The sequence below is a fragment of the Haliotis rufescens genome, unplaced genomic scaffold (genome assembly GCF_023055435.1).
Source record: "Haliotis rufescens isolate VD_foot unplaced genomic scaffold, xgHalRufe1.0.p SCAF_4, whole genome shotgun sequence".
NCBI classification, from domain to species: domain Eukaryota; kingdom Metazoa; phylum Mollusca; class Gastropoda; order Lepetellida; family Haliotidae; genus Haliotis; species Haliotis rufescens.
This window is the reverse complement of record NW_025964112.1, coordinates 21,761,757-21,786,703: the sequence shown is the minus strand read 5'-3', so window position 1 is coordinate 21,786,703 and position 24,947 is coordinate 21,761,757. Positions and strand designations below refer to the sequence as shown.

At 40.5% G+C, this 24,947-nt stretch overlaps 1 protein-coding gene across 3 annotated transcripts in view; it reads left to right on the top strand.

The window, feature by feature from the left end:
* The window catches only part of LOC124132157, a 28,736-nt gene extending 6,145 nt beyond the window's left edge, over nucleotides 1–22,591 (top strand). For 2 of the 3 annotated variants that reach the window (XM_046495896.2, XM_046495897.2), the window contains exons 3-23: nucleotides 881–1,069; nucleotides 2,052–2,136; nucleotides 2,307–2,383; nucleotides 3,968–4,099; nucleotides 5,432–5,617; nucleotides 7,022–7,171; nucleotides 8,093–8,443; nucleotides 9,847–10,024; nucleotides 11,095–11,267; nucleotides 11,824–11,931; nucleotides 12,432–12,574; nucleotides 12,847–12,990; nucleotides 13,386–13,480; nucleotides 13,703–13,968; nucleotides 15,590–15,783; nucleotides 16,360–16,527; nucleotides 17,271–17,389; nucleotides 17,506–17,768; nucleotides 18,638–18,707; nucleotides 19,080–19,279; nucleotides 21,939–22,591. In XM_046495896.2, the coding sequence (XP_046351852.2) occupies nucleotides 881–1,069; nucleotides 2,052–2,136; nucleotides 2,307–2,383; nucleotides 3,968–4,099; nucleotides 5,432–5,617; nucleotides 7,022–7,171; nucleotides 8,093–8,443; nucleotides 9,847–10,024; nucleotides 11,095–11,267; nucleotides 11,824–11,931; nucleotides 12,432–12,574; nucleotides 12,847–12,990; nucleotides 13,386–13,480; nucleotides 13,703–13,968; nucleotides 15,590–15,783; nucleotides 16,360–16,527; nucleotides 17,271–17,389; nucleotides 17,506–17,768; nucleotides 18,638–18,707; nucleotides 19,080–19,279; nucleotides 21,939–22,222 (3,575 nt within the window). In that variant the 3' untranslated portion in view covers nucleotides 22,223–22,591. Of the gene's footprint in view, nucleotides 1–880; nucleotides 1,070–2,051; nucleotides 2,137–2,306; nucleotides 2,384–3,967; nucleotides 4,100–5,431; nucleotides 5,618–7,021; nucleotides 7,172–8,092; nucleotides 8,444–9,846; nucleotides 10,025–11,094; nucleotides 11,268–11,823; nucleotides 11,932–12,431; nucleotides 12,575–12,846; nucleotides 12,991–13,385; nucleotides 13,481–13,702; nucleotides 13,969–15,589; nucleotides 15,784–16,359; nucleotides 16,528–17,270; nucleotides 17,390–17,505; nucleotides 17,769–18,637; nucleotides 18,708–19,079; nucleotides 19,280–21,938 lie in introns of those variants that run through there. The other variant, XM_046495898.2, reaches the window with a different exon arrangement.
* The last annotated feature ends 2,356 nt before the right edge of the window (nucleotides 22,592–24,947 follow it).

The window sequence follows — 24,947 nt, the reverse complement described above, 5'->3', positions numbered from 1 at the left end:
TGGCTCTGGCGGCCATGTTCGGGGAGTTGTTGATAGTATGACATACAGGCCACCGTCATACAGCAGGAATATTGATGACAGTGGCGTTAAACAAAAACAACAACAACAACAAACAAAAGACAAAACACTTTGGCAAATACTACACTTTTTCGGGGTAATGTACGGCTACATCGTGTTGTAGTCTCCATGCATGCTTTCCAGCCTCGGACGTCACAAAATGCGCTGTGCAGAGTGGCGTTCATTAAGTGTGCCGGACACCTATGACCGTTGGTTCCCCGAGTCGTCAACACAAACGTTTAATCCCAGCATAACGTCGGGTTTTCCTCTCACATCAAGCTGACACGCCTTGATAGAACTGAAATACTGTTAAAAATGGCGTTAAACCAAACCCACTGACACTCTCGTAAGGAGTGTGTTCGTAAGCGAAGCTAACTTCCGGACTTTCGTGTAGGCAAAACGTTGCTTTTGTCTTCTTCCCTACACCATTGTCATTCCCCATGGGACAACACTATCCAGGAATAATATTTTCTGAAAGAACATTCCAATGAAAAGTTCCACCCTGAAACATATTTTAGGATAAGGTGCAAGCAGATTTGGTTGGTTCGTTGCTGTTAACACCAGTGGAGTAGTATCACAGCGTACCATCTTAATGTGGAAGGAAAGCAGAGTGAAGTAGGTTGTAAACGGTTTAGTGAAACCCACAAGAACGTGTATGGTAATCAAGGCGAATGTTGGATTCTCGGATCCGGGTACAGCTAAGGGGCGCAAATCTACATAGCGTCTTGTGGCTTAAAACTATTTCTACCACACGTTCCACGCAATAAGAACCTACTTCTCCTGCACGCATTGTGACCTTCGACTATTCTTTCCCTATCCTTAGATGATAAGTGTCCCCCGGAATATATTCAGCTACCGCACTACGATAATCGCTGCTTCTACATCGGCACTCCGACTACGTGGACGGACGCCTGGACGAAATGTCATAGTGACCTTGGTGTTTTGTACAGCTTCAATGATCTGCACACGGGGAGACCTTGGGACGCGATATCTGCATACCTAAACACGAATGGTGAGTATGTTAATGTTATTTAAAGGGCCAAATCTTGTTTTTCTTAAAAGTTATGATGTGTTTTATTATGGCAGTAACTGGTTACTCTTAATTCACAAGGACGATGTCACACATGTCACAAAATACAACACCTTGACTTTGTCTGAAATGGGTACCAAAACTTAAAGAATAACACACATACCCTCGTTGACGATTTATGTTTCACTGACCTTCTCTTAACCGGGTACTAAATCCGGCCTTTTATTCAGTGCTAGGTTACACGAAGGCTGATTTAGATTGATGGACTAGGGCGTATTACAGACGGGTTAACCCAGACAGTGTTTGCTAAAAAGGCCAACCTGGACAGCGTGTCGAAGAACAGACTAATGTTGTCAGATGGTCGGGTTGCAGATAAGCTGGTTTAGACAATATCAAATGGATTAAATAAATGCCTAATCAGACATTGCATACATGTGCGACTTTGATAAAAGACATTGCCGATTTATACAGTGGTGTAATTGACATTATTAAAGAGGTTCTCGTTTATAGATGTGGTCTTTAATTAATACACATAGGTGAGGTGGAATGTGGTTTAACGTCGCGTCCAAGATTATTGCACTGATATAGCGACGTGCATGCACGTGTATGTGTGTGTGTGTGTATCTGTCTGCTTGTACTAGTCCGGACTGATGCCGATTTATAGTGCTAGCATACTGAGATACCATTTTTAACAGTTTAACATGAATACCCCACTCAGACACAGTATACTGACTCCGAGCCGACCAGTCCTTGTTTTAGCCCCTTAATGCCGAGCGCCAGACAGGGTAACAACAAGTACCATTTTTTAACGTCTTTTAGTATGACGCGGCTAGGGATCGAACCCCGGACCTTCCGCTCTCCGGGCGGACGCTCTACCATTAGACCACGGCGGCACAAAATTAATACACATAAAACTGAATTACATAAAATTCAATCAACAAATAATGCAGTTTGTTGTTTGCAGGTATCAATCGAACATGGACAGGCATATACATACGTGATGGACTCAGAATGGATACACTTGAGGACCCTTATTTCGTTGAAACGAGGTTTGTAGACGCAATTCATTTTTTTCGATTTGCCTGTAATTTTAACTTCAGAAAATGAAACTCCTTTAAGTAGAGAAACATTAACGTCAATAAATACAACTTGAAAAATGTAACTTTAGTGCTAACATAAATGAATATTAAACATTGTTGTCCCCCTTCTTTTGCATCAGTATACACTGGGCTGAAGGACAGCCGGACGAAGGACAGCCAGGAGACAGACTTCTCTGTTCATCAACACCTTTCCCTGGTACGGATATTCATAAGTCAGCCTCATCATTTGATTCATAATTGACCGATATATATGACCAGTTCATGACTATATAACACATAACATTAGAAGATAAAATCTTCATTTTATAATATTTATTGGAAGATTCAAAGAACAATCTATGAGCGGTTTAGGGACACTGGTAGCCCAGTTATCTAAGCCACTGCAATTCGCTTATGGAGTTGTGTCCCTTAGTGGTGCCAGGAGCCTGTGACCAGGAGTATATTTATGTAACACGAACATTCTGAGTCTAATACGCTCTATATGAAGCTAAATAGTCCAACTTATGCCGACGACGTCGACGCATCTACGGCATCTACACGAGACGCCCAGCCAGGAGCCAATCCTGACATCACAACATCATTGTCGACGTCTCCAGCAGTGCCGACAACAATTGCGGTGGACAACACGGCCCCAGGAAAAGGACTCAGATGTTGGTGATTGATGGAAATTTGAATGTTGCGTTAAAACCAGGAAGGGGTTTCACAAACGGTTGCTTTACCGCTTTTGCAGAGACATTGTAGAACGATAACGCCAGGCCACATGGTCCTGGAGCTGTGCAACACTATCTGACTCTGAACAAAGTTCACATGTGACCTAGATCTGTCACCAGTCGAACATGTTTGTGAGGAAATGGAACGCCATTTGCGACGTCTTTAAAATCCCCCAACAACGTCACAGGATCTCCGGCTTATCTTTCTCAGATAAATATAAATTGTCAATGCAAGAGACTATTCTAGATTACCCACCGAAACAGATTCCATTAGACACAAAAGGCAAATTAGCGGTGAAAATAATATGAATGGACCACTGAAAATGAGTGATGACACGTGGTGCTCGGTAAAAGTGTACGCATGTCCTACCCTACCGGAATGCCAACCCCCAGGCTCTTTTTCAATGTGTTGTGGACTTGGTGAAGCGAACGGGCCAGGCCTGCATCAGTGCACGAGGTGGACACACTCGCTGCGGCTTACCATTGTACCAACTACAGGAAACACTAACTACTACACGAAATAACTACACTGATTATGTAATCCCAACTCTATCTCATAATGGTCTGACTCTGGTGGAGCTACAGGCCATAAGAACTACACCCCAACCCAACTACACAGTACATGTACTTAGGATGGAAATACTATATGCTTAATCCGATTTATTTAGTTATTTATTTATTTCCTCGATGCAGACGTTGTGAATATTGCCTCTGAACTCAACCCCCCCCCCCCCCCCCCCCCCCCCATGGTGACATGACTCATATGCATATGGCAAGAGCGCTCTTCATTTGGAGTTTTGTTCTGCATATTACCTTCATACATTGTGTTTCCGTGTGATTTAATTTCATCCATGGCAGTAATATTATTTGACTAAATCTCTTTATTTTTGGTATGTAACAATTACTGTTTCTCAAAGAAAAAAGTCTGTTTTATCTAAGGGTCCGCAATTTCTTGTCGACGGTTGCGCCCCTTAGTCGTGCCAGGATCCGCTTATCGGATTTAAAATTCTCGGGATGATTTTTTTATATATTCTCTGGATGATGAAGTGTATGCATTGTCCTTATTTCAGGAACACCCAAGCGAGAGAATATTTTTCCTCAAGAATCGGATTATACACCAATATCGCTCACCGACTGTGACGCGGTGCGCCTACCATACGTCTGTGCAACCGAACAACTGTTAAAACCCAATCTTCAGAGAGGTACGGTTTATATGTTTCCACTGAGAGAATTGTGTTACAAATAATCGTCACAGTAAAACGTAAATCATCAATAAAACTAGGGATGTTGACTAGTGGGGTGGGTGGCTGGGTGGCTGGGTGGGGTAGCTTAGGGGTCCCAGTGTTCACTCGTCACGACGCAGGCCCGGGTTCGATTCTCCAGAATCTTTACAATGTGTGAAGCTCATTCTTGGTGTGCACTCAACATGATGATGTTGGAATAATGCTTTAAGCGGGGAAAATCGAACTCACTCATCACACCTGGTTTAGTTTACCGATTAACGTACAGTTGTAAAGTGCCAAAAACAATCGTGTGTCCCGTCTTTATATATTGCTTGAAAACTCACTACAATAAAAACTCAATAAGTATTTACATCCTAAATTTCATCCGAATATTTACCGGTGTATTGATCCGATTTCGATTTCTATCATACTACCTTCGCCTTGAATGAAGTAAAGAGCAACCAAACGAATTCATTCACTAAAAAACGCAGGAATATGGATCAGATATCGATAACGATATCTTGGAAGTATATATGAAAAAGAAAGTGGCAAACAGGTTGTTGATCATCAATAATCAGTGTGGCCATAATTTCCTCATTAAAAGTCACAACATCACTTTTGAGAATATGTTTTTATGTTTTCCGTTTTTTGTTAAAAGGGAAAAAACCCTTTCCCAAGTAATAGCATTGGGTAAGAATTGTGAGATGTCGACTGGTTACGAAAAGGGCAGTCTCGACAGAGCTATCGGTAAAAGAATCGAACTGAAGAAGTTAAACATGTGTAAATACATATTTATATTGCACCGTATCCATCTCCTAAGACACATGCTGCTACACTTTAGCACAATTCGTCATCGTCTCGGCTCGTTCGTAGCGCCACCAGTGGCTAGTACGTGTTATGTCCCGTCTCTTTCCGTCCTGTTGATCAGATTCCACCTATCATATCACTTGCATTTTGCTTCAACCAAAACGCGTCGCTCAGTCAACACTATGTGAGTGATAATAAAGATCTTTATTGTAATAAAACGGGTCTTACCTCGCGAAGTGCATCAATAACTTGAGCTACTTGTAAAATATTTGTTGATGCCCAGTTGACGGTACACAGGTTCTGCAAATCCTGCAATCGACCCAAATCTGTACCGGATGTCGATTTCGTTATACGATTTCGATTGGACTATCCATAGACTTTGTTAGTCCAGCCAAAATATAAGTGAACTCCCTTGCCACGGGAAGATGTTTGATGTAATGCATATAATGTATCTGTACTGTTAACGCTGCTATGTAATGTACGCATATGCTTTTGTTCATCCAGTTTCCACGTGTCCAAGTGGATATTTCGGCTCCCCACGACTTCAGCAATGCTACAAGGAGTCGGGTGTTGCTACGTTTGAGGACGCAGAGAATCTATGCACACAAGGAGGTGGAAAACTGGCCCGAGTAGACTTATTGTTCCATCTGAACGTGGTCTCCCAGGGACTCACACAACTTAGAACTTTCGGTAACACGGGTACCTTTCTTCCTTGTGTAGGGGTATTAACGTGAACGGTGTCTTCGACCATTTTATGTGACATTAAAGTTCCTGGCGTAGTTGGTATATGTTATAGAGCTCTGGCTGCCGGTGCCGCATTGCCAAAGTTCGATCTTGACAGCCAAGATGATCTGTGATCTGTGGCGATCCTGGTCAGGGAGTAGGACGTCCTTTATTAGGGTGCTAATGGCTCGGTTAAAATCATACCGAGAAATTTAAAAACACATACACCTATAAATGCTGTATATTACTAAACATATATTATGCATATATTACTGTATATTACCAGTGATAAATGTCAAGCAAAAGACCTCCGTTCAAATATTGAGAATGAATATACAAACATGCTTAATGCCTAGAATATGAATAAAGTAAACCTCGGTATTCAGAAACTGAATAGGATGTTATCATTCTCAAAGAAAGGACACGAAGCACACTTCCAGATTACACCCGCAACTTATCTAACTCTTGTTCATATGAAGATGGATCTTTCTGTTTTCTTGTTGGAACAAACAAATTCCAAAGGCCAATCTTAACATCATTGCGTGTGCCCCGTGGCACACTTTAAAACAAATACATTTATATCCCTGACGCTGTACCCTATCGCGAAGCCGCAAGACGTTAAGTTTCCCTTGACGAGACCAAGGTCGGTTCGACTTCCAAAAGAGATGCCAAACATTTATTCCACTCGTAAATTGTGGGATGAGGTTAACAAATGAAGTGAAATAGGATTTAACGTTGCGTACAAGATTATTGTACTTATATGACGCAGTTTAACATGAATATCCAACTCAGACACAGTATACTGAGCCAGCCAATGCCCCTTAATGCGCCAGGCAGGGTCACAACAAATACCTTTAACGTATTTTGGTATGACGCTGTCTGGGAACAAATCACGGACCTTCCTCTCACCGGGAAGAAGTGTTAGATCACGGAGGCTGTTCTTGAGTTTAATAGAGTATTTGTAACAATTCATCATCCACTGAATTTAGTACACGTAGTTCATTTTACAAATGTGTATGAATTCTTGTGTTGAAAAAATTAAATGGAAACAAAAAATCGTATACATCGTCTATAGGATATTGATCATCCATACTTACAGAACCGTTTGTTGGTTGATAAATTATTCCATCTTCCATTCTTTATTAGTAGTTGATGACACGAAGTTCTGAAGAATAAAGTCCGTTCCCCCAAATGCTCGAAAAATTCTGGAAGTTTAATTAATGTTTATTTTTTCATGTTTACAAAATGAAATCTCTCTACATGTGAGATAATCTGAAAGTAACGTGTTGGGTAAAAGAAAAAAGCATGTCCACAAAAATGACCACATAATACTACATTTACGGATGATCCTCACCGTGTAACTTTTTGCAGAAGAGACGGAAAACCCAATAAGTGGGCCAACATGGGTAGATGCTGGTACTTCATGCAACGTCATCGACAGCCGCTTGACCGACATGTCTTATCACTGGAACTGCAACGCAACACTGAACTATGTTTGTGAAAAACCGGCTTTATATGAAGGTAACTTACAGAGCACACATCACACACAAGTTTGACATCTTGTTGTCATGTTTTAACTCCTTCCACTACTAATCCCTAAACCGATCGACCACGTTTGGAATCATGACTGGTAGTAAGACAGAAAGAGTGACTATTGTATCACGTCGCCTTGTTCTAGCAGTATCACCACGGCGTGTAAATAAGCAAGTAGTGACCAGGCAGACCAGTGACGGAGAGTGTGACGAGAGATCCACGCAATCCGATCTAACTTCTAGTATGTGACGCGGGAGTTTGGGGGGTGGGGGCATTTCGATGTAAGAAAACGTCACTTTCAACGGCCACATGCAAAAAATATTGTATTTTCTCATTACCTTAAAAATGAGTCTAATCATGTCGAATTTTAAGTTATGATTTTTTTTCGACTTTCAAACAACTCCAAACTTAATTGACAATTTATATAAAATATAATGACATGAATAAGTTTTATAAGTGCAAAGCCCGTGACATCCTGGTTAGTATAGGTCTTCAGGAATCCATTCTTGCCAGGCGACCTGCTGACTTGGTTGATGCATGTCATCGTATCCCAATTGTGTGAATCGATGTTCATGATGTCAATGACTGGAATGTCTGGTCCAGACTCGGTTATTTACAGACCGCCGTCATATAGCTGGAATAATTCTGAGTGCGGCGTTAAGCAATAAACAAACAACAAATCAAATGTGCAAAATTACATGCGGTATTGCTGGTCGTCGGGATGGGTTACGCCAAGAAGTGCAACTACGGAGAGCAAATGAGCCTTTAAATACGGACCCGGGACTGTACTTAGCATTGCCCAACAATAAGAACTTCAGATGGAAAACAAAAACAGGCGGCGTTTTCTTATTTATTCATTACACTTATTGCTTCAGCGCACAAAACTGTATAAATATTGTCGTATTTCAGAAAAGATTGACATTACTGCAACGGCAATAACAAGGTTCCCTGCACGTCCGATTGGAAAGTCTGGCGATGTTGAGATTTCTCTACCCAAACCGTCTGAGTCTGGCCAATTCGCCCGATTGAACTGTAGTTTCAAGGGGTTTAATTCTGCAATTGATAAAGTGGCATGGTACCGCAATGGCCGTGTGATGCCCATATGGATGTATTCAACAAACAGAGACGGAGTTTATCTGAACGTAACGTTGGGAGTTCGAGAGGCGCCTATAACAATGGTGGGATACTACTGGTGTGAAACCAACAACAGGAACAAGAAGAGGTTGGAACGTTCAAACAGCATCTTTCTACGACTTATTGGTAAGAATCTCTTCTCACTTAATCATCTTCAAATCCACGTCATCTTTCATTCTATCTTTAGTGTGTATTCATGCAACCCTTTACACCACATACATTGATACATTTAACTAACATGGATACAATGTGTGAAGCCCATTTCTTGTGTTCCCCGCTGGAACATTACTTAAGGGTGTGTGTGTGTGTGTGTGTGTGTGTGGGGGGGGGGGGGGGGGGGGGGGGTCACACCCACACTGTCGCTTAATACAAATAAGGTATTTTTATTCGAAGTTTGCATATAAAAAAGGAGAAGCATTAGGCCTCGATGATTTTTTTTCAGTTTGTGTAACTGTCTCTCCACACCGAGTGAGAGAGTAAGATTGTATTGCTCCACAATCAGCAATATTTAACCTATACCACGGCGGCCTGGAAATATCGAGGCTGGACCAGGTCCACCATTGGTTGTTGAGCAATGAACCACGCCGTCGGGTTCAATGAAACACTAGCACACTGCGATCACGAACACGGCAAGAAAGCGTCGATAATGTGTCCTTAACATCAAGCCTGACATCGACATTTTACGGACGCTTTCCCTAAGCAAAATCCAACTCTAAGGACGAAAACATATTCCAGGGTATCTATCAAAATACATACATGGCTTTGTACTGTTGAACAAAAAAGTGGATACATTTCATTAACAAATGCAAAAGGTTGTCACTGGCCTAAGCTTTTTGTTATTTATTCAATCTATGTTTTCAGACTCGTTTATTTACAGACCGCCGTCTAATAGATGGAATACTGAGTGAGACAAAAATCAACAACAAATCTTAAATAAAGCAAATCAAAGTGACAAAAACATTTCCTTATGGAAATGAAATACATGCTAAAAGCAGAGAACGTTGTACGATTCCGACTGCAACATAAGCATGAGTTTATGAAATTAGTGACGATATCAAAGTTAATGTTCCCGAAAAGTTGAGCGTATCCTGCACCCATCACAAACACATGCAAAGCTAAGTCAAGTTTTCACATCAACAGCCAGCAACATAATGTAACCTGTCCTGCTAAGGCTTTAAATGTTTGTAACCCTGATCAAACAACATTTGAGCAAGAAGGAATGGTGTAGGCGTGCGGGATAGTGGTGCTCAAAGTTGGCGTATCAAAGCTTATGACAGAATTGAACATTGATATGAACACGAAACTGGTTTTAATTTGTTTTCAAGTTCTGTTCTTGTCTATTGTGTGTAACTGACAAAAAGACCAATACTACAGAGATCGGTGTTTCAGTTCAACAAACATTTCTTCTGCATACATGCTTTTGTTAACACACTACTTCGACCTTCACTCGTAATTGCGTGGACACTACTGACGAGCTCCGAGTCAGATATGCAAATCACCTTTTCGGTTCTTTTGTGTATTTCTTGCAGATGAGGAACTGCATGCCGGAAGTATTGAGCTCGAGCAGCCGCAAAAGATCTTGACAAGCACTTATAGCAGGTTCAACCTCTTCGGGACCGTCACTGTGGCTATAGACACGATTGTGAAAGCTTATAATAGCACCACAAAGGGCATTCTCCCTACCTTCATACATCCACTGAGGTTTAGGTAAGAGAAACCAGTTTTTGTACATTTTTATATGGACTGGGATTCAGAAGAAGAATCAAGGATCCTACGTTTATATATCTGCTGAGATATGGTTTTGTGAATAAGACGAATGAAATTCCAGAGACGGTTACTGGTGTGAGGTTAAGTGAAATGGAGTTCATCGTCCCCCTTTATAATATTGTACTTGCGCAGGGACGTGTTTGCACGAGTTTGTGTGTGGCTGCTTATGCTAGTCCACACTAATGTCGGTCTTATAGTGAGTGGTCACTGAGATAAAATGCCGCAGTTTAATATGGATACTCCACGCAGACACCTGATATTGACACGCTGTCAATCAGTCCTAGTTTTATCCCCTAAATGCCAAACATCAGGCAGGGTAACAACATGTAGCATCTTTAATGTCTTTTCCTTAACGCGTTCTAGGGATCTAACGCGGCCCTAGCCACCAGTCCAGTGAGGCGGCCTTCCTCGTTCATATGCAGGCTCAGATTCAGATAAGAGGTGCAAGGTTTCCACATTGCATAACCAAGTCAAGGAACCAGATTCCTAATTACGTTTACATCTGCTCAGTCTCAATGTTGATATACGTGTGTGAGATTCAGGGTCCATTTTCAAAAACACATCAATAAGACCTAACATCACGTACAGTGGTTGTTGCATTGTTTACAAGTGGAACCATGTAGGTTATTTTAGCTTTATTACAATACTTGTAATACTACTCAGTTGTGCAAATGTCGATGAATTTGAAGCCGCACTTGTACAAAGCAGTTTATTAAAAAAACACTCTCACTGACTCAAAGTTTCATTGCAGCGCACAGAGCACTTATGTACAGTGAATGCCTCGCTATACAAATGCATATATTATTATTCCCAAACCAGTATGCCAGCATAATGTACTGGGTACTGTATTGTAGAATGTACAGTGCATGTAGTCTGTTACGATACTGGCTATTTACATATACAAACATAATACATCGGGAAACTGATTAACATTATGTGTACCTGCCGTAAGGTGATACCTTGAACTATACTGCTAATGAGAATTATTAATTTTCTCTTTTACTTTTCAGAAATAGAGGTGCAATCATGGATTTCATGTCATACCACTCTTCAATCATGACAGACGACTTCATTGATCCGAAAGATGTTTTGAAAATGACGAAAGAGTACTTACAGACCGGATTTAGAATTAATAACGCCATGAAGTATTTCCAGCCCAACACTCTCCAACTCAGAAGTATTGGTAATACATTAATTCATTTACCTGTTGTTTCAACCCAACTCAACTTAATGGTATTCACCACGGGTCTATTGTTATCAAATAATGACAACCGCAGTCATTTCAATGTTTAATACGGCGTACGGATGGCCAAATAGCGGTGCAGAGTTGCGTAACTTTGGCGTGCAAGGAATCAATGATTGCATTCGCCTTGATTATGTTTCTTCGTTTCTCAAACACCATGTTAATTGGTTTCACAAAAGTTGCAACCGTCTAAGACCACTTCATCCGTTCAGTTGTTCCCCCTACATTAAACTGGCACGCCTTAAATACTGTTCAAACCGACGTTATACCAAACGCACTCAGTCACCCAATGGATAAAGTTCACGAGTGACACATGGAGCATCATACCAGTCCCCTGAGAATAAGTTTGCAGCAAAACCATACACCATTGAGAAAATACTGGTACAACCATAAGCACGTAAAACAATATTCTTAATAGGGATCTCCTGTGGATTTCCTATCCCTATATGGGTAAGCAATGAATATGGGTAAGCGACGTCATGATCTGTGTCCTCAGATTACTGTTTTGACTTCAAACATGTCGTGGAGGAGACAGGCCGGGAGTTCCTGATCCCACGGATAAAGCTGGGCCAGACATTCTACTCTCCACAGCGCTGTCTTGTCAGTATGTATACTCGCCAGGGTATACAGAGATACCTCCCAATCATATTTGATTAACATTAAACAAGTAGTAGTAGTAGTAGTAGTAGTAGTAGTAGTAGTAATTAATACATTTTTCGGACGACCTTTTCTCGCCGTCAGGTAGTTTTCCACAAGCACAGAAAACATTGTCTGAACGGGGTAAATTATTCATCTTAACATTATAAATATCCTGCAATGTGTGCGTGGCATTACTAGTTCCATTCTTTTGTTGACTCTTCATTTGCCTACACAATATACATTCATAAATATCATTTATTAAAAAGTCGTAATGATATTATGAACATTATATAAGAAACCTACGCGTTAAATCATAAAGAACATTGAAAAACGAAGCAGGAATACTATTATACTTAACCCAACCTCTCACTCGATCGACGTTATTCATTTCATTTGAACAAAAGGAATTTTTCCCCGAAGCTTAGGGTCCAACTTCAGCAACATTTAACATCACTTATCGAACAGATAATCGGCCGTTTGGTGTAATGGAGTGCAAGGGGGACAAACTGTACGGTGCCTATTGGGGAGAGTTTCAGCTCAACGCCCCCTGTGACGTCCCGGATCTACCTGACTCAGCAATATCACCTTCACTGAAGACAGTGTCAGAGGTATTCCAAATGTGATGCCTCATCTACAGGGACCAAAAGGCATCCAGCATTCCATTTACTTTCATATAAGAGGGATGGGATGGCCGATTTCGTTTCATTGTACCCTGATAGCGTTTAATTTTTTATTCAGTCTTAATAGTTCTTTAAATCAATTTTATTTAAATAATACTTTCCCCACATGTTTTAAACTAACCAGATTGGTGATCAAGTATTTTTGTGTTGTTTATTTCGTTATTATTTTTCAATCTTGATTCTGTCTTGCTTTGACCCAGGTTGCGGTTAATGATGGTAATGTCGAAGAAGTCCTTCGGAATGCTTCCACCATAATCCAGAATGCGACCTTAACCGTGATTGACTTGTTGTATGTCACAAACATCATGGAGAACAGTGTGCAAGTATCGGACATCACCACAAATGTAGGTGAACCTACAGCTGTAAGACGAGTATCAGCTGTAATCATGTTTTGGGTTGAGAAACGTTGGTAAATTGGATTTGAAATCCAGATAATATTTTATCCGTGCTGGCGAAATTGATGCCACCTTACTTACTTACCGTACTCATTAAGTATGAAATATATATATACAAGTATATACTTTAAAGAGACTGTGACCGCACTATGCTGTGTTAAACACGCGGGGTTCATACGTAATTCCCGGGCATCAAACACTTCATAACTGAAAATATTAAAACACCTGATGGTAGTTATCCTCTTAAAATGAAAACAACTCTTCTCTTAATGGTTCCACAAAATTGGAACCAATGTGATTTGAAATATTATTACTGACTGATGAAGATATTGTGCTGATTTCAGGCTGCTAAAAACTTTCTCGAAGTATACGAGAAAGTTTTGGAAACAACTGACAAGGTCCTGGTGGATTCACAAACAATAGGCAAAGTTGCAAACAGGTTTGATTACTCGACACATTAAACACAGTATGATCAGGTACCTTTTTCTATACGAAGATTTTTTCTTTTACCATACAGTTCTGAGTATTTCTCATTTACTCTAGTTTTGCCGCACTCATCAATATACTCTGGGTTTGATATACCCCCTCAACTGATTTGTAAGTGGGATAGAAATTGACCTGTTGAAGCCGCAACAATCAACCTTAAATGATGTTTCACCAGGGTTTTAAAGGCAACAGACTTGGCGACGGCGAAATTGAAGATCCAACAGGCGGGCCACCAAAAAGTTGTTTCAGACACTTTTGGTACAGAGGCATGGGATATAACACGAGTACCTGAACTGTATCTAAGAATTGGTCAGCAGCTCGTAGACAATGCCACAACGCTGAAGGATGATAGCCTGGAACCCATGTTCGCAAGTTCCGAGTTGAATCCCAACACATACGCCAGTATCTTTTTCAAGAAAGAATTCCTGAGATCTTTCCAAGGTGATATTGCTATCGACACAAATCAATGCTTATATCAACTTAAATTCAAGATGAAACAATAATGAATTACATAATTCTAGATGATATAATGACAGCCCGTGAGGACGTCTGGTCAGAATTGGTCACCGGCCACCTGTGCTTGTCCTAAGTAGGCAAATAGAGAATCGGTTGGTCAGGCTCAGTGACTTGTTGATTGCGTGTCACATCGTACCGGAACGCGTGGGACGTTGTTCAGACTCCATTATTTACAGGCCGCTGACATATTACTTTGGTTAATTTCAAGGCGTCACACGCGGTAATATGACAATGGTTGTTGAAAAATGTGATTTGGTGCTGTCGCGGTATGTGATAAAGCAGACCCTATGGAACAATGTAAACGAAAGTTGTCGGAGGGATACACGATTTCCCCTGAGCTCATGTAAACGTGATTAAAGGAAATTTTTAATAAAATTAACGTGAAAGATTACTAGCATAAGTACAAATGTACAATGAAATTTTTTTATTACCATGTTGTAACGGCAAGATTAACTTGCGTAATTCAATACGGATTTCTTGATATTCTTTTTCCGATGACGGATCATGACAAGAAGATGTAGGTAGGTTGGTGGTCCGGGTTATGTATCGAATATACCATTTTGATACAGATTTCAAGGATCAAGTTGATGTCTCGGCTTCACTGAGAACGGCTTATGTACGGTCACATCAGTGCGTGCAACAAACAAGATCTTTGAGTAGCATGAGCCATTTAGAATTGGATATGTAACTGATGACGAGATAGTGACGATCAGCTTCATTATTACAATTGTAGCTCCCTGACTGTGTTTCTACTGAGTGAGTGAGTATGTTTTTACGCCGCATTTAGCAATATTTCAGCATTATCACTTCGGGGGACACCAGAAATGGGCTTCACACATTGTACCCATGTCGGGAATCGAAGCCGGGCCTTCGGCGTGACGAGCGAACGCTTTTACCACTGAGCTACCTCACTGTGTTTACCCAACTTTGTTTCGAGGATTGTTAGCACCACATTGGACTACAAAAAGGCATCACTTCGCAAATAATAAGCCGACACACCGTGATAACTGAAATACTGTTCAAATCGACATCGAGGCGCATACTGACACTGGCACTCACCTACTCCGTGTATTCCATTGTTTAGTGGTAGAGCGTCTGCGATTCGTGTCCCTTGGGCACACTAGAAACCTATGATTGTGGGTTCGAATCCCGGTTCACTCCGATTTTGTTGCTAGGTTTGTCAGCACCATACCCGTGCTCGTGGGTTTCACCGAAGTGGTAAACGTCTGAGACCTGCATCACTTCGGGCTTTTCTCACACATTAAGCTGACACGCCGTGATATACCTGGAATATTGTTAAAAGTGGCGTTAAACCCAACTCACTCACTCACTATAATACAACATACACTTTATGGATATCACTGGAGTGGATAACGGTGTAAGAATCCGATGACACTTCGCTGACTGCAATAAACCAGAAGCTGTTACACATAAGTTCTGGTTTCTCATTCACTCGCCAACTTTACAATGGAATCTAACACTAAGTTGATTTATAATTGTTCATTGTCGTCAATTTTACAAATAAAGTGTTTATTGTTATTTTCAGCTTCCGAGGGCGTTCGCGTTTCAGTGAATGTATATCAAAACACTAGATTGTTTGGAGTCAGCGAATCATCATCTGGTGACGAACGTCAGTATCAACTCAACAGCAAGATCATCGCAGCGAAAATACTCGTTGACGGGCGTCCCATCACGGATCTGACAGACTCACAGGTCACCGCTGTGTTCCTGCCCAATAAGGTATGGCTGAGTGAATGAGATGGGTTTCACAGTATTTCAGTTCTACCACGGCGTGCCAGCTTCACGTTGGCGGAAATACCAAAGTGACGCAGGTCATAGATCTTTACTAGTTTGATGGATGCCTTGATCAGAAGTGTATTCAAACAGAGAAGTATGATCGGGACGAAACCGCGATTCGAACTCTCGATCAGTGGATCCTGTTACTGATAAGGCACAATAGTCACCTGGTCACCGCTGGCAAAGGTACATGTCAATCAATCTTTATTTCACGTACTGAAGAGGCCAGAGGCCTATAGTATAATTTGAAGAATATACAATTTTATACAATTTATGTTCATATCTCACCAAATCACCTCACGTCAATACCATACCCTGTAATTTCATAATTTCTATTTTACCATATCACAACTTGTTATATCATACAAAGGTACATGTATGGGAATATTAAGCTCCAAATGTAACTACATTGACACAATAATAACAACTTTAACTGATTATTGATTTCATATTTTAATTTATTGTTTTGATATTTAATGGATACATTGTTTTCTGATATTTTTCTTCACAATGGTACAGATCCTCCCAACAGACAAACGCAGTAATCTAACTACCTGTGGATATTGGAATTTCACCGGAAATGACGACCGCGGATCCTGGTCGACAGACGGTTGTCGTTATGTGCGAGAAGAATATGGCCGTGACGTCTGTGTTTGTGAACATCTTACGAACTTTGCAGTGTTGCTGGTAGGTTTCTTTGTTGTTCATTTCTGTAACATACCTGACCAAGTGTATCGGTATAAGGTCAACCATGTTGGTATATTCAATGTAACATACCTGACCAAGTGTATCGGTATAAGGTCAACCATGTTAGTATATTCCATGTAACATACCTGTCGTGACCAAGTGTATCCATATAAGGTCAACCATGTTAGTATATTCCATGCAATGAGGCGAGATATATAATAACACGACATATGACATAGTCTTTTAAAGTGACCTCGTGGTTCTCATTTCGCAGTGCTAGCCCACTAGCTGAGATACTATGCAGTTTACTGTATACTGACTACGAGGTAGCCATGCTTTCATTTTGAATGGAGATCAGATATTGATTTAATTAAAACTATGAGCAGTCCAATCAATGGCCTTGAAACCACCATTCGCTTTGCAGAGTTGCGTCCCTCTTTTGATCCAAGCTCCTCCTCCTGGTTGTGGGTTTGAATCCCAGATTCATACTTTTTATGATCCTTCGTTCAGAGCTGCAGCGTCACTAGAAAATATGCCATATTGATATATAATATCAGGGTATGTCGATGTGTTTGCTTGTGAACACATTAGTTTTAAAGACCGACTCACTAGTTGTCGCAGACTACTTTACGTTCAACTCTAATACATTTACACCACAATAGCATAATAAATACCTACGATTACCTTTGTAGCAAAGAAGCAATGTATGATGTCAGTTATAGTTCCTCTGTGTACAATTCCAGGACTTCTACGGACAAGACACCCTCACACACTCCCTGGCTCTCAGCATCATCACAATCATTGGACTCAGTCTCTCAATACTTGGCCTGTCGTTGACAGTCCTCACATTTATAATATTCAGGTGAGCGTCATAGTTTGAGTGTTTTTGAAAATTTAAACTTCAATTTGAATGTTCGTGATTGATAACTATATATTTTTGAACAATGTACTAATGTACTTACGTTTTGGGTCCAACAGGAAGTTACGTCGCAACCGTGTACAACAGACGCTGTTCAACCTGGCTCTGGCCGAACTCTTCTCGTGGATTGTGTTCCTGGCCGGAATAAATCAGACCCAGGACTATATTGGGTGCATCGCGGTCGCCGTGCTGCTGCACTATCTGATACTTGTGTCGTTCATGTGGATGCTGATGGAGGCTGTGCTTCACTACTTTCAATTTGTCAAAGTGCTTGGCACCTATATCTCCAAGTACATGCTGAAGACAGCCCTGCCTGCGTGGGGTAAGTATGGGCAAAGTGATTTGATTTGTGAAATTTCCAAACTGATCTTAACAACACAAATATATACCCTTGACACTACACGCTATTAGGTGCAGATGCCAGAAATGGCAGGGTGTTAACATATCCACATCAATGTAAAAGCGCGGCCATTATTAGTTTGGATTCAGACAACCCTTTCATGCTCGTTTTCGCGATACAAATTCAGATGTAGTTTTCTGATCACTTCACTCTCTCTCGTAACAAGAATTAACCTCGATGTTGATTGGCTGATTAGAAAGGTCACCTGACGCTAACTCATACGCCGAGTTTGTTAGGTCTTAACGCATAGAAGTATCGCATCATAGTAATATCTGATTTTAATGCGTAAGGGTCCACATTAATTTTTTTTACTCTTTACCACATCTCCTTATGATGACGTGGTTTATATTCCAGCTCCTTAAATGGAACTCATTTACCTCGACATGTCGTTCAAGATTTAGCAAACTGACATGTCTGTTCCCAGAAGAATATTTATCCGCTCAGGGGTCAAAATACATCGCTTGTCGCGAACTTCATCTTATTCGATACACGTTCCATATCCCTAAGACTTCGAGTTAATGAGTTTTAATTGTTTGCGAGAAAGGTGCGAGCACGGTATATCTTGACAGCCGTCACCGTATGAACTAAAGAAAAACATTTCTTGTATACTAGTTCAAAGTTACGTAAGCATCCATATGTTGACGGACAAAGAAGAGTGAAAACTGCACACACATGTCCGGATAATCTGACATTTTCCAGAGATCCTTGCTAGTATCAAATGGACGATTCACAATGCTTGACGACTGGAGCTGTCACACCTGACATAAGCATGATTGTAATCTTGCTTCTAGGTATACCACTTCTCCCCCCTGTTATCATCCTGGCCATTGATCCTAGTCTGTACAGAGGAGGCGAAAACTAGTGAGTAATTTCGTCGGTTGCTTAAAAAGAGTATTCTATCAACTGAGAAAAACTCAACTACGGTCCTGCATAATATCATTTCACAGGCAGATTGCTTGAGATGCCTGGACTATGGGTGAAAACTCTGAGTTGTGTTCCTTTGGCGTGCCAGGATCCGCTGGTCGTGGTTCGAATCTAAGATTTGCAACAACCGTGATTATTTACCCATCACTGGAACTGGAAAACTTCATTGCACCCAACTTCACTCACTTAACATAAGTGTATTCCCAATAGATGTCCAATATGTACAGAATATGTAACATACTGAACGACCATTGTTCAAATGAATGCTTTTACAAAACGAGTGAAATATAAATGTAAATTTATTTTCAGTTGCTGGATGTCTTTAACTCCTTTCTACTACGGCTTCTCCCTCCCCGTTGGCCTCATCATCATCAGCAACATCGTCCTCTACATCATGGTGGTGGTCAACATCTGCAGGAAGTCGTCAGCCGCTGTCAGAAGCACCCAAGCAGATCGTGACAGAATGATAGTGAACGTCCGAGCTTCGTGCCTTTGTTTTGTACTTCTAGGTAAGTAAACTGCACCTCAAAGACTAAGCAGATACACCCCAACCAGATGTGGTATGTGCATCATGTCAAGTTTTGTTCTTATTTAAAGCCCCGTATTTGTGCCATATATAGAAACTGAATTCCACTTTTGTCTCGAGTGCCCCTTCTACTCTTATTTGAGGGAACATGTACTTCCTAAATTTTATTACATATGTCTAACTCTTAATAAACTAAAACAATTATATAGCGGCAACCTCTATGTTATAAGAAGATTTGCAAAGTATATATTTCTTTCTCTCAAGATGTGCCAGTTCTATGCCACTGTAACAATATCAGACTGATTGTAGTACTATGCCACTGTAACAATGTGAGACTGATTGTAGTACTATGCCATTGTAACAATGTGAGACTGATAGTAGTACTATGCCACTGTAGCAGTGTGAGACTGATTGTAGTACTATGCCATTGTAACAATGTGAGACTGATTGTAGTACTATGCCACTGTAACAATGTGAGACTGATTGTAGTACTATGCCATTGTAACAATGTGAGACTGATAGTAGTACTATGCCACTGTGACAATGTGAGACTGATTGTAGTACTATGCCACTGTAGCAGTGTGAGACTGATTGTAGTACTATGCCATTGTAACAATGTGAGACTGATTGTAGTACTATGCCACTGTAGCAGTGTGAGACTGATTGTAGTACTATGCCATTGTAACAATGTGAGACTGATTGTAGTACTATGCCACTGTAGCAGTGTGAGACTGATTGTAGTACTATGCCACTGTAACAGTATGATACTGATTGTAGTACTATGCCACTGTAACAAGGTGAGACCGATTGTAGTACTATGCCATTGTAACAATGTGAGACTGATTGTAGTACTATGCCACTGCAACAATGTGAGATTGATTGTAGTACTATGCCACTGTAACAGTATGATACTGATTGTAGTACTATGCCATTGTAACAATGTGAGACTGATTGTAGTACTATGCCACTGTAACAGTCTGATACTGATTGTAGTACTATGCCACTGTAACAAGGTGAGACTGATTGTAGTACTATGCCACTGTAACAAGGTGAGACTGATTGTAGTACTATGCCACTGTAACAATGTGAGACTGATTGTAGTACTATGCCACTGTAACAATGTGAGACTGATTGTAGTACTATGCCATTGTAACAATGTGAGACTGATAGTAGTACTATGCCACTGTAACAATGTGAGACTGATTGCAGTACTATGTCACTGTAACAATGTGAGACTGATTGTAGTACTATGCCACTGTAACAGTATGATACTGATTGTAGTACTATGCCACTGTAACAATGTGGGACTGATTGTAGTACTATGCCATTGTCACAATGTGAGACTGATTGTAGTACTATGCCATTGTAACAATGTGAGACTGATTGTAGTACTATGCCATTGTAACAATGTGAGACTGATTGTTGTCAGTGTGTGTAACATGTGTTGGGACCCGTTCCACGGGCCATTCGTTGGTTATGATCGGCCTCAGTGACATTTTGTGCATCCGATGAGTGTTGACCACTTGTTCATGGCTTGCGGGCGCTTTGTGACTCGGTCGTCTAATGTAATAGTCAGCGCTCTGTATAGGTGAACTGATCAATCCAATGTACCTTGTATAATGGGCCGGTCGCCCCTTTACGGAATAAACTCTTTCATTCACCTTTAAAGCCCCGCAGAGAAATATTGCAACTATGTGACTGCTGTCTGGGCCAAACAATCCAGTGATTAACATCCTGAGTATTGATCCACGCAAATCAAAAACATGCAATCAGCCAAGTCCCCGCGTAGGAAAACCATGTTGTTTAAATCTCTTAATGTTACCGGGCTTTGAAGGGTTGAATACACAGCACGGAATTTCAAACACGTATACTGTTTCAGTGTCATCTACAAATGTATTCACTGTAAACCATTTAGATGTGTGTTATGAGTCTCCTTATAGTTACCTCTGTTGCAACGGGCCTATGGCCTTTAATGTATTGGAATAACATATATCAGCATATCCATTCCTCAGAATAACCTGATCAATTTAGCCGCCTCTTACGACAAGCATAGGTTGCTCGGGGCCTAATAGTATTACTCGTTATTGCCCCGAGTATATATAAGTGAGTGAGTGATAGAGTGAGTGGGGTTTTACGCCGCTTTTAGCAATATTCCAGCAATATCACGGCGGGGGACACCAGAAATGGACTTCACACATTGTACCCATGTCGGGAATCGAACCTGGGCCTTCGGCGTGACGAGCGAACGCTTTAACCACTAGGCTACCCGACCGCCCCTCCGAGTATATATAAAGTGATATACAGATCTAATATATGTATGTGGTATAAGATGACGTTAGATGCTGCATATTGGGTGGTAATGTTATTGTTCACCTTCCAGACATCGTGTATGTGTTTATAGCAAGGAAACTGGTATTCGTTTTAAAGCAACTGTGGTGACATGCCATACACACCAACTCCTAACGGCTAACAAAGTCGGATATTGGCAATTATCGGATGTAATGAAGTCAACATTTATCACTGACCTCTAAACACATGTCACTGTCCATGTCAAAAATAAACTGAACAGAACGAGGTATTCTTCTAGTCTTCTGATTCTTTCATCAATGAACTGTTCACCCATTGCTATTTCACAATTTCAGGTTTGAGCTGGGTGTTCGGCTACATGGCCATTGCGGATGCCAGGGTGGTGTTCCAGTACATCTTCACCATCACAAACTCCATACAGGGCTTCCTCATCTTCATCCTCTTCATAGCTCGTAACAAGGAGGTTCGAGACAGCTGGAGGAAGATGTGCTGCAAGAAGAAAGTAACTAAAGACAGTAAATCGAACCTATACAGTGTCGCAGGAACAGCGAATACCAAACAATCTACTCTCAACACCGACAGTAGTACTGACGGTCAGTGCGACACAGCTGTCAACTAAGTATCTAACGATGCGTTTCTTACTGCGAAGGAAGCTGGGAATAGTAACAATTCTCTGCGCGACACTACAACAAATGTATAAACAATGATACTCGTAGCTTGGAAACTGAAACCAACCAGTATGTATAATTAACAACATGAACAACACCGATCTATGTGAACACTGGAAATATTACCGATAAGTGTAAAATTAATGTTCGAGATGTTGAGCCGAATCATCATCATATTGCTGCTTTGTTGTAAAGGATAGTTTACGATTTAACTTTATGTCTTATTTATGATGTCACCAATCTATACATTACTTCTTTATAACAACATACTAACTACAGTGAAGTGTTTTCTCAGGATGTAATAAATAAACTTAGAAGTGCTTTGGTCCGTTTTATATATCGTTCTTACCAACATAGGATTGCATCAGGTAGAAATGACAAGGAGCCCAGAGAGGAAAAAAGTGGTAGAGTTTGTAACCATGGTCAAATTGAAGACGAGAACCTTTTTATGTTCACGTCACCAGGTTTCGAAGGGTTGAATACCAGTACATAACACGGGGTTTTCAACGAGACAGAAGTATAACGTTTTAAGATTGACATTTTCATATGGTTTGTTATAGACAATAGCTGCGTATGAATGTGTGATTCATGACGACTAGAGTTTGTGACATTTTGCAATTATAGGTAAATTCGAAGTAAATTGTATCAATGTGTTCTTCAATATCTGCTTGTGAGACAAAATGTGATGAGTTAACTGCGTATTTCAAGTGTATCACTCAAAGTTACTTTTTAAGCCCAGTAATATTTCTGAATTTCATTAACCATTTAGCCACATTATTTGAACAGAATGGTATATGTATTTCCCCGAGTGTCCCAATATTGTAGCACTATTTTATGCTGAGGATGAAACAGGTGTATCTGATACCTTATACAAATACGAGGAAGATAAGCAGTTTTGTGCTAACACATGAATGAAAGTAAATTTTAAAAAACACATTAAAATAATGGTTTGTTGCAGAGGGGTTCGACTTGGTCATTATGAAAAGTGGTACTGTCGGGGATAGAGAATTGATGGTGTAAAGTCTAATAGATATCTGGATATTCTTTATACTTCAACCCTGCCATGGTTAGAGGGCCATTTGTCTGCACAGACCCTTACGGCTGTAGTGTTAGTCATAAAAAACCTAAGTATAGTTATTTTTCTTGTTTAATTCAATTTATATGTAAAAATTTGGACAAGAAGTGGGCATCCCTATAGGCACCAATTGCGCTCCCCTTCTTGCTGATCTGTTTCTTTATTCATATGAAACAGACTTTCTGCTCGGATTGGCAAAGTCGAAACAAAGTAATTTGGCCAAGAAGTTCAACTTACGCTTCAGGTATATCGATGATCTGATATCGTTTAAAACTATCAAATAGCTAATTGCCTTCCACTGATTTACCCACCTGAAGTAGAAAATAAAGGAGACCTGTGACACCGCTTCATATTGAGATCTATGCAAAAGACTCAACTTCAACTTTCCAATATTCAACATACCCTTTATGTCGAGCAATATACCTGCAGCTCCAGCCTATGGTGTTTACATTCACAACCTTCGAGGTACAATCGAGCATGCTCTTTCTACCAGAATTTCAAAGAGCGTTATACAACTCTTGCTCAGAAGTTGTATGTTCAAGGTACCAATGTTACAAGGTTCAACATTCAAGGCCTCAGTAAGGCTTTCAAAAGCTTTTATGTTAGACATATGGATGACATTTCCAAATTTGTCGCATCAGTGACAAAAATTATGTCCGTCCGATGCAATTCCCTATTTTGACTTTTACCATATGTTCCCGGGGTTTTTTTCAGTTGACTTTCCTGTGTATGTGCCCCGATGGTTCAGGATACGCTCACCTTTTAGCCAACTCCTGGTATCATCACTATTTGATAGTGATTCATAAACACATGCTTATGGTCTAGTCGGAATCGTTCAACCGTTTTTGGCAGAGATTTCTTATGAATATGGAAAGGGTTTTTCTCGCTTTTATTGTACAGATGCATGTGAGATATTCGAACTAGGATTACCTTAATACCACGGTATGCTGCAGAGCTATGGGGCACCAAACATTGTACGATCATCGAAAGGGTACAGAATAATCTTCAACATTTGTTAAGTTCAATAAATATCTTAGTAATGTGAGGGCACTGGCTAAATGTGAAAGCGTTCCCTTACAATGCTCATGTGTTAAAACCTATAATTGGTTTAGAATAATGGATTATATGTACATAGATTGCCCTATCGGTGCTATGTCATGCGTATGTCACTTGATGAGCCTGGTCAAACAATATGGGTATCTTGTATTATTAGACATATCTTAGGCCAATATGGTTTTGGAGTGTTAAAACGAACATGCCACTCGCTGTGTGAACCGCTTTTATAGTTTTGTTGGTATCACAACTAAGCCTTAATTGTTTTGAAATTTTGTATACAGCTTGTTGATAAATCCATAACATATGATATTGTGACATTGGCCGTTGGTCTCGAATACTGAATTAGAAATGTGTCTGTCGGTATGTATTCTTGAACGCGATGTTAAAACCTATTTCACCTCACCTCACCTTGTTATAGTACTAGTCTTCTCAAACCTCCAAATACCAAAATCCCTACACCGCAATTCCCAAACACTTAGATAAAACAACAAAGGAAATTTACCTTTTGTAACAGTACCCTTGAGAGTAAGGATACACTGAGAAAG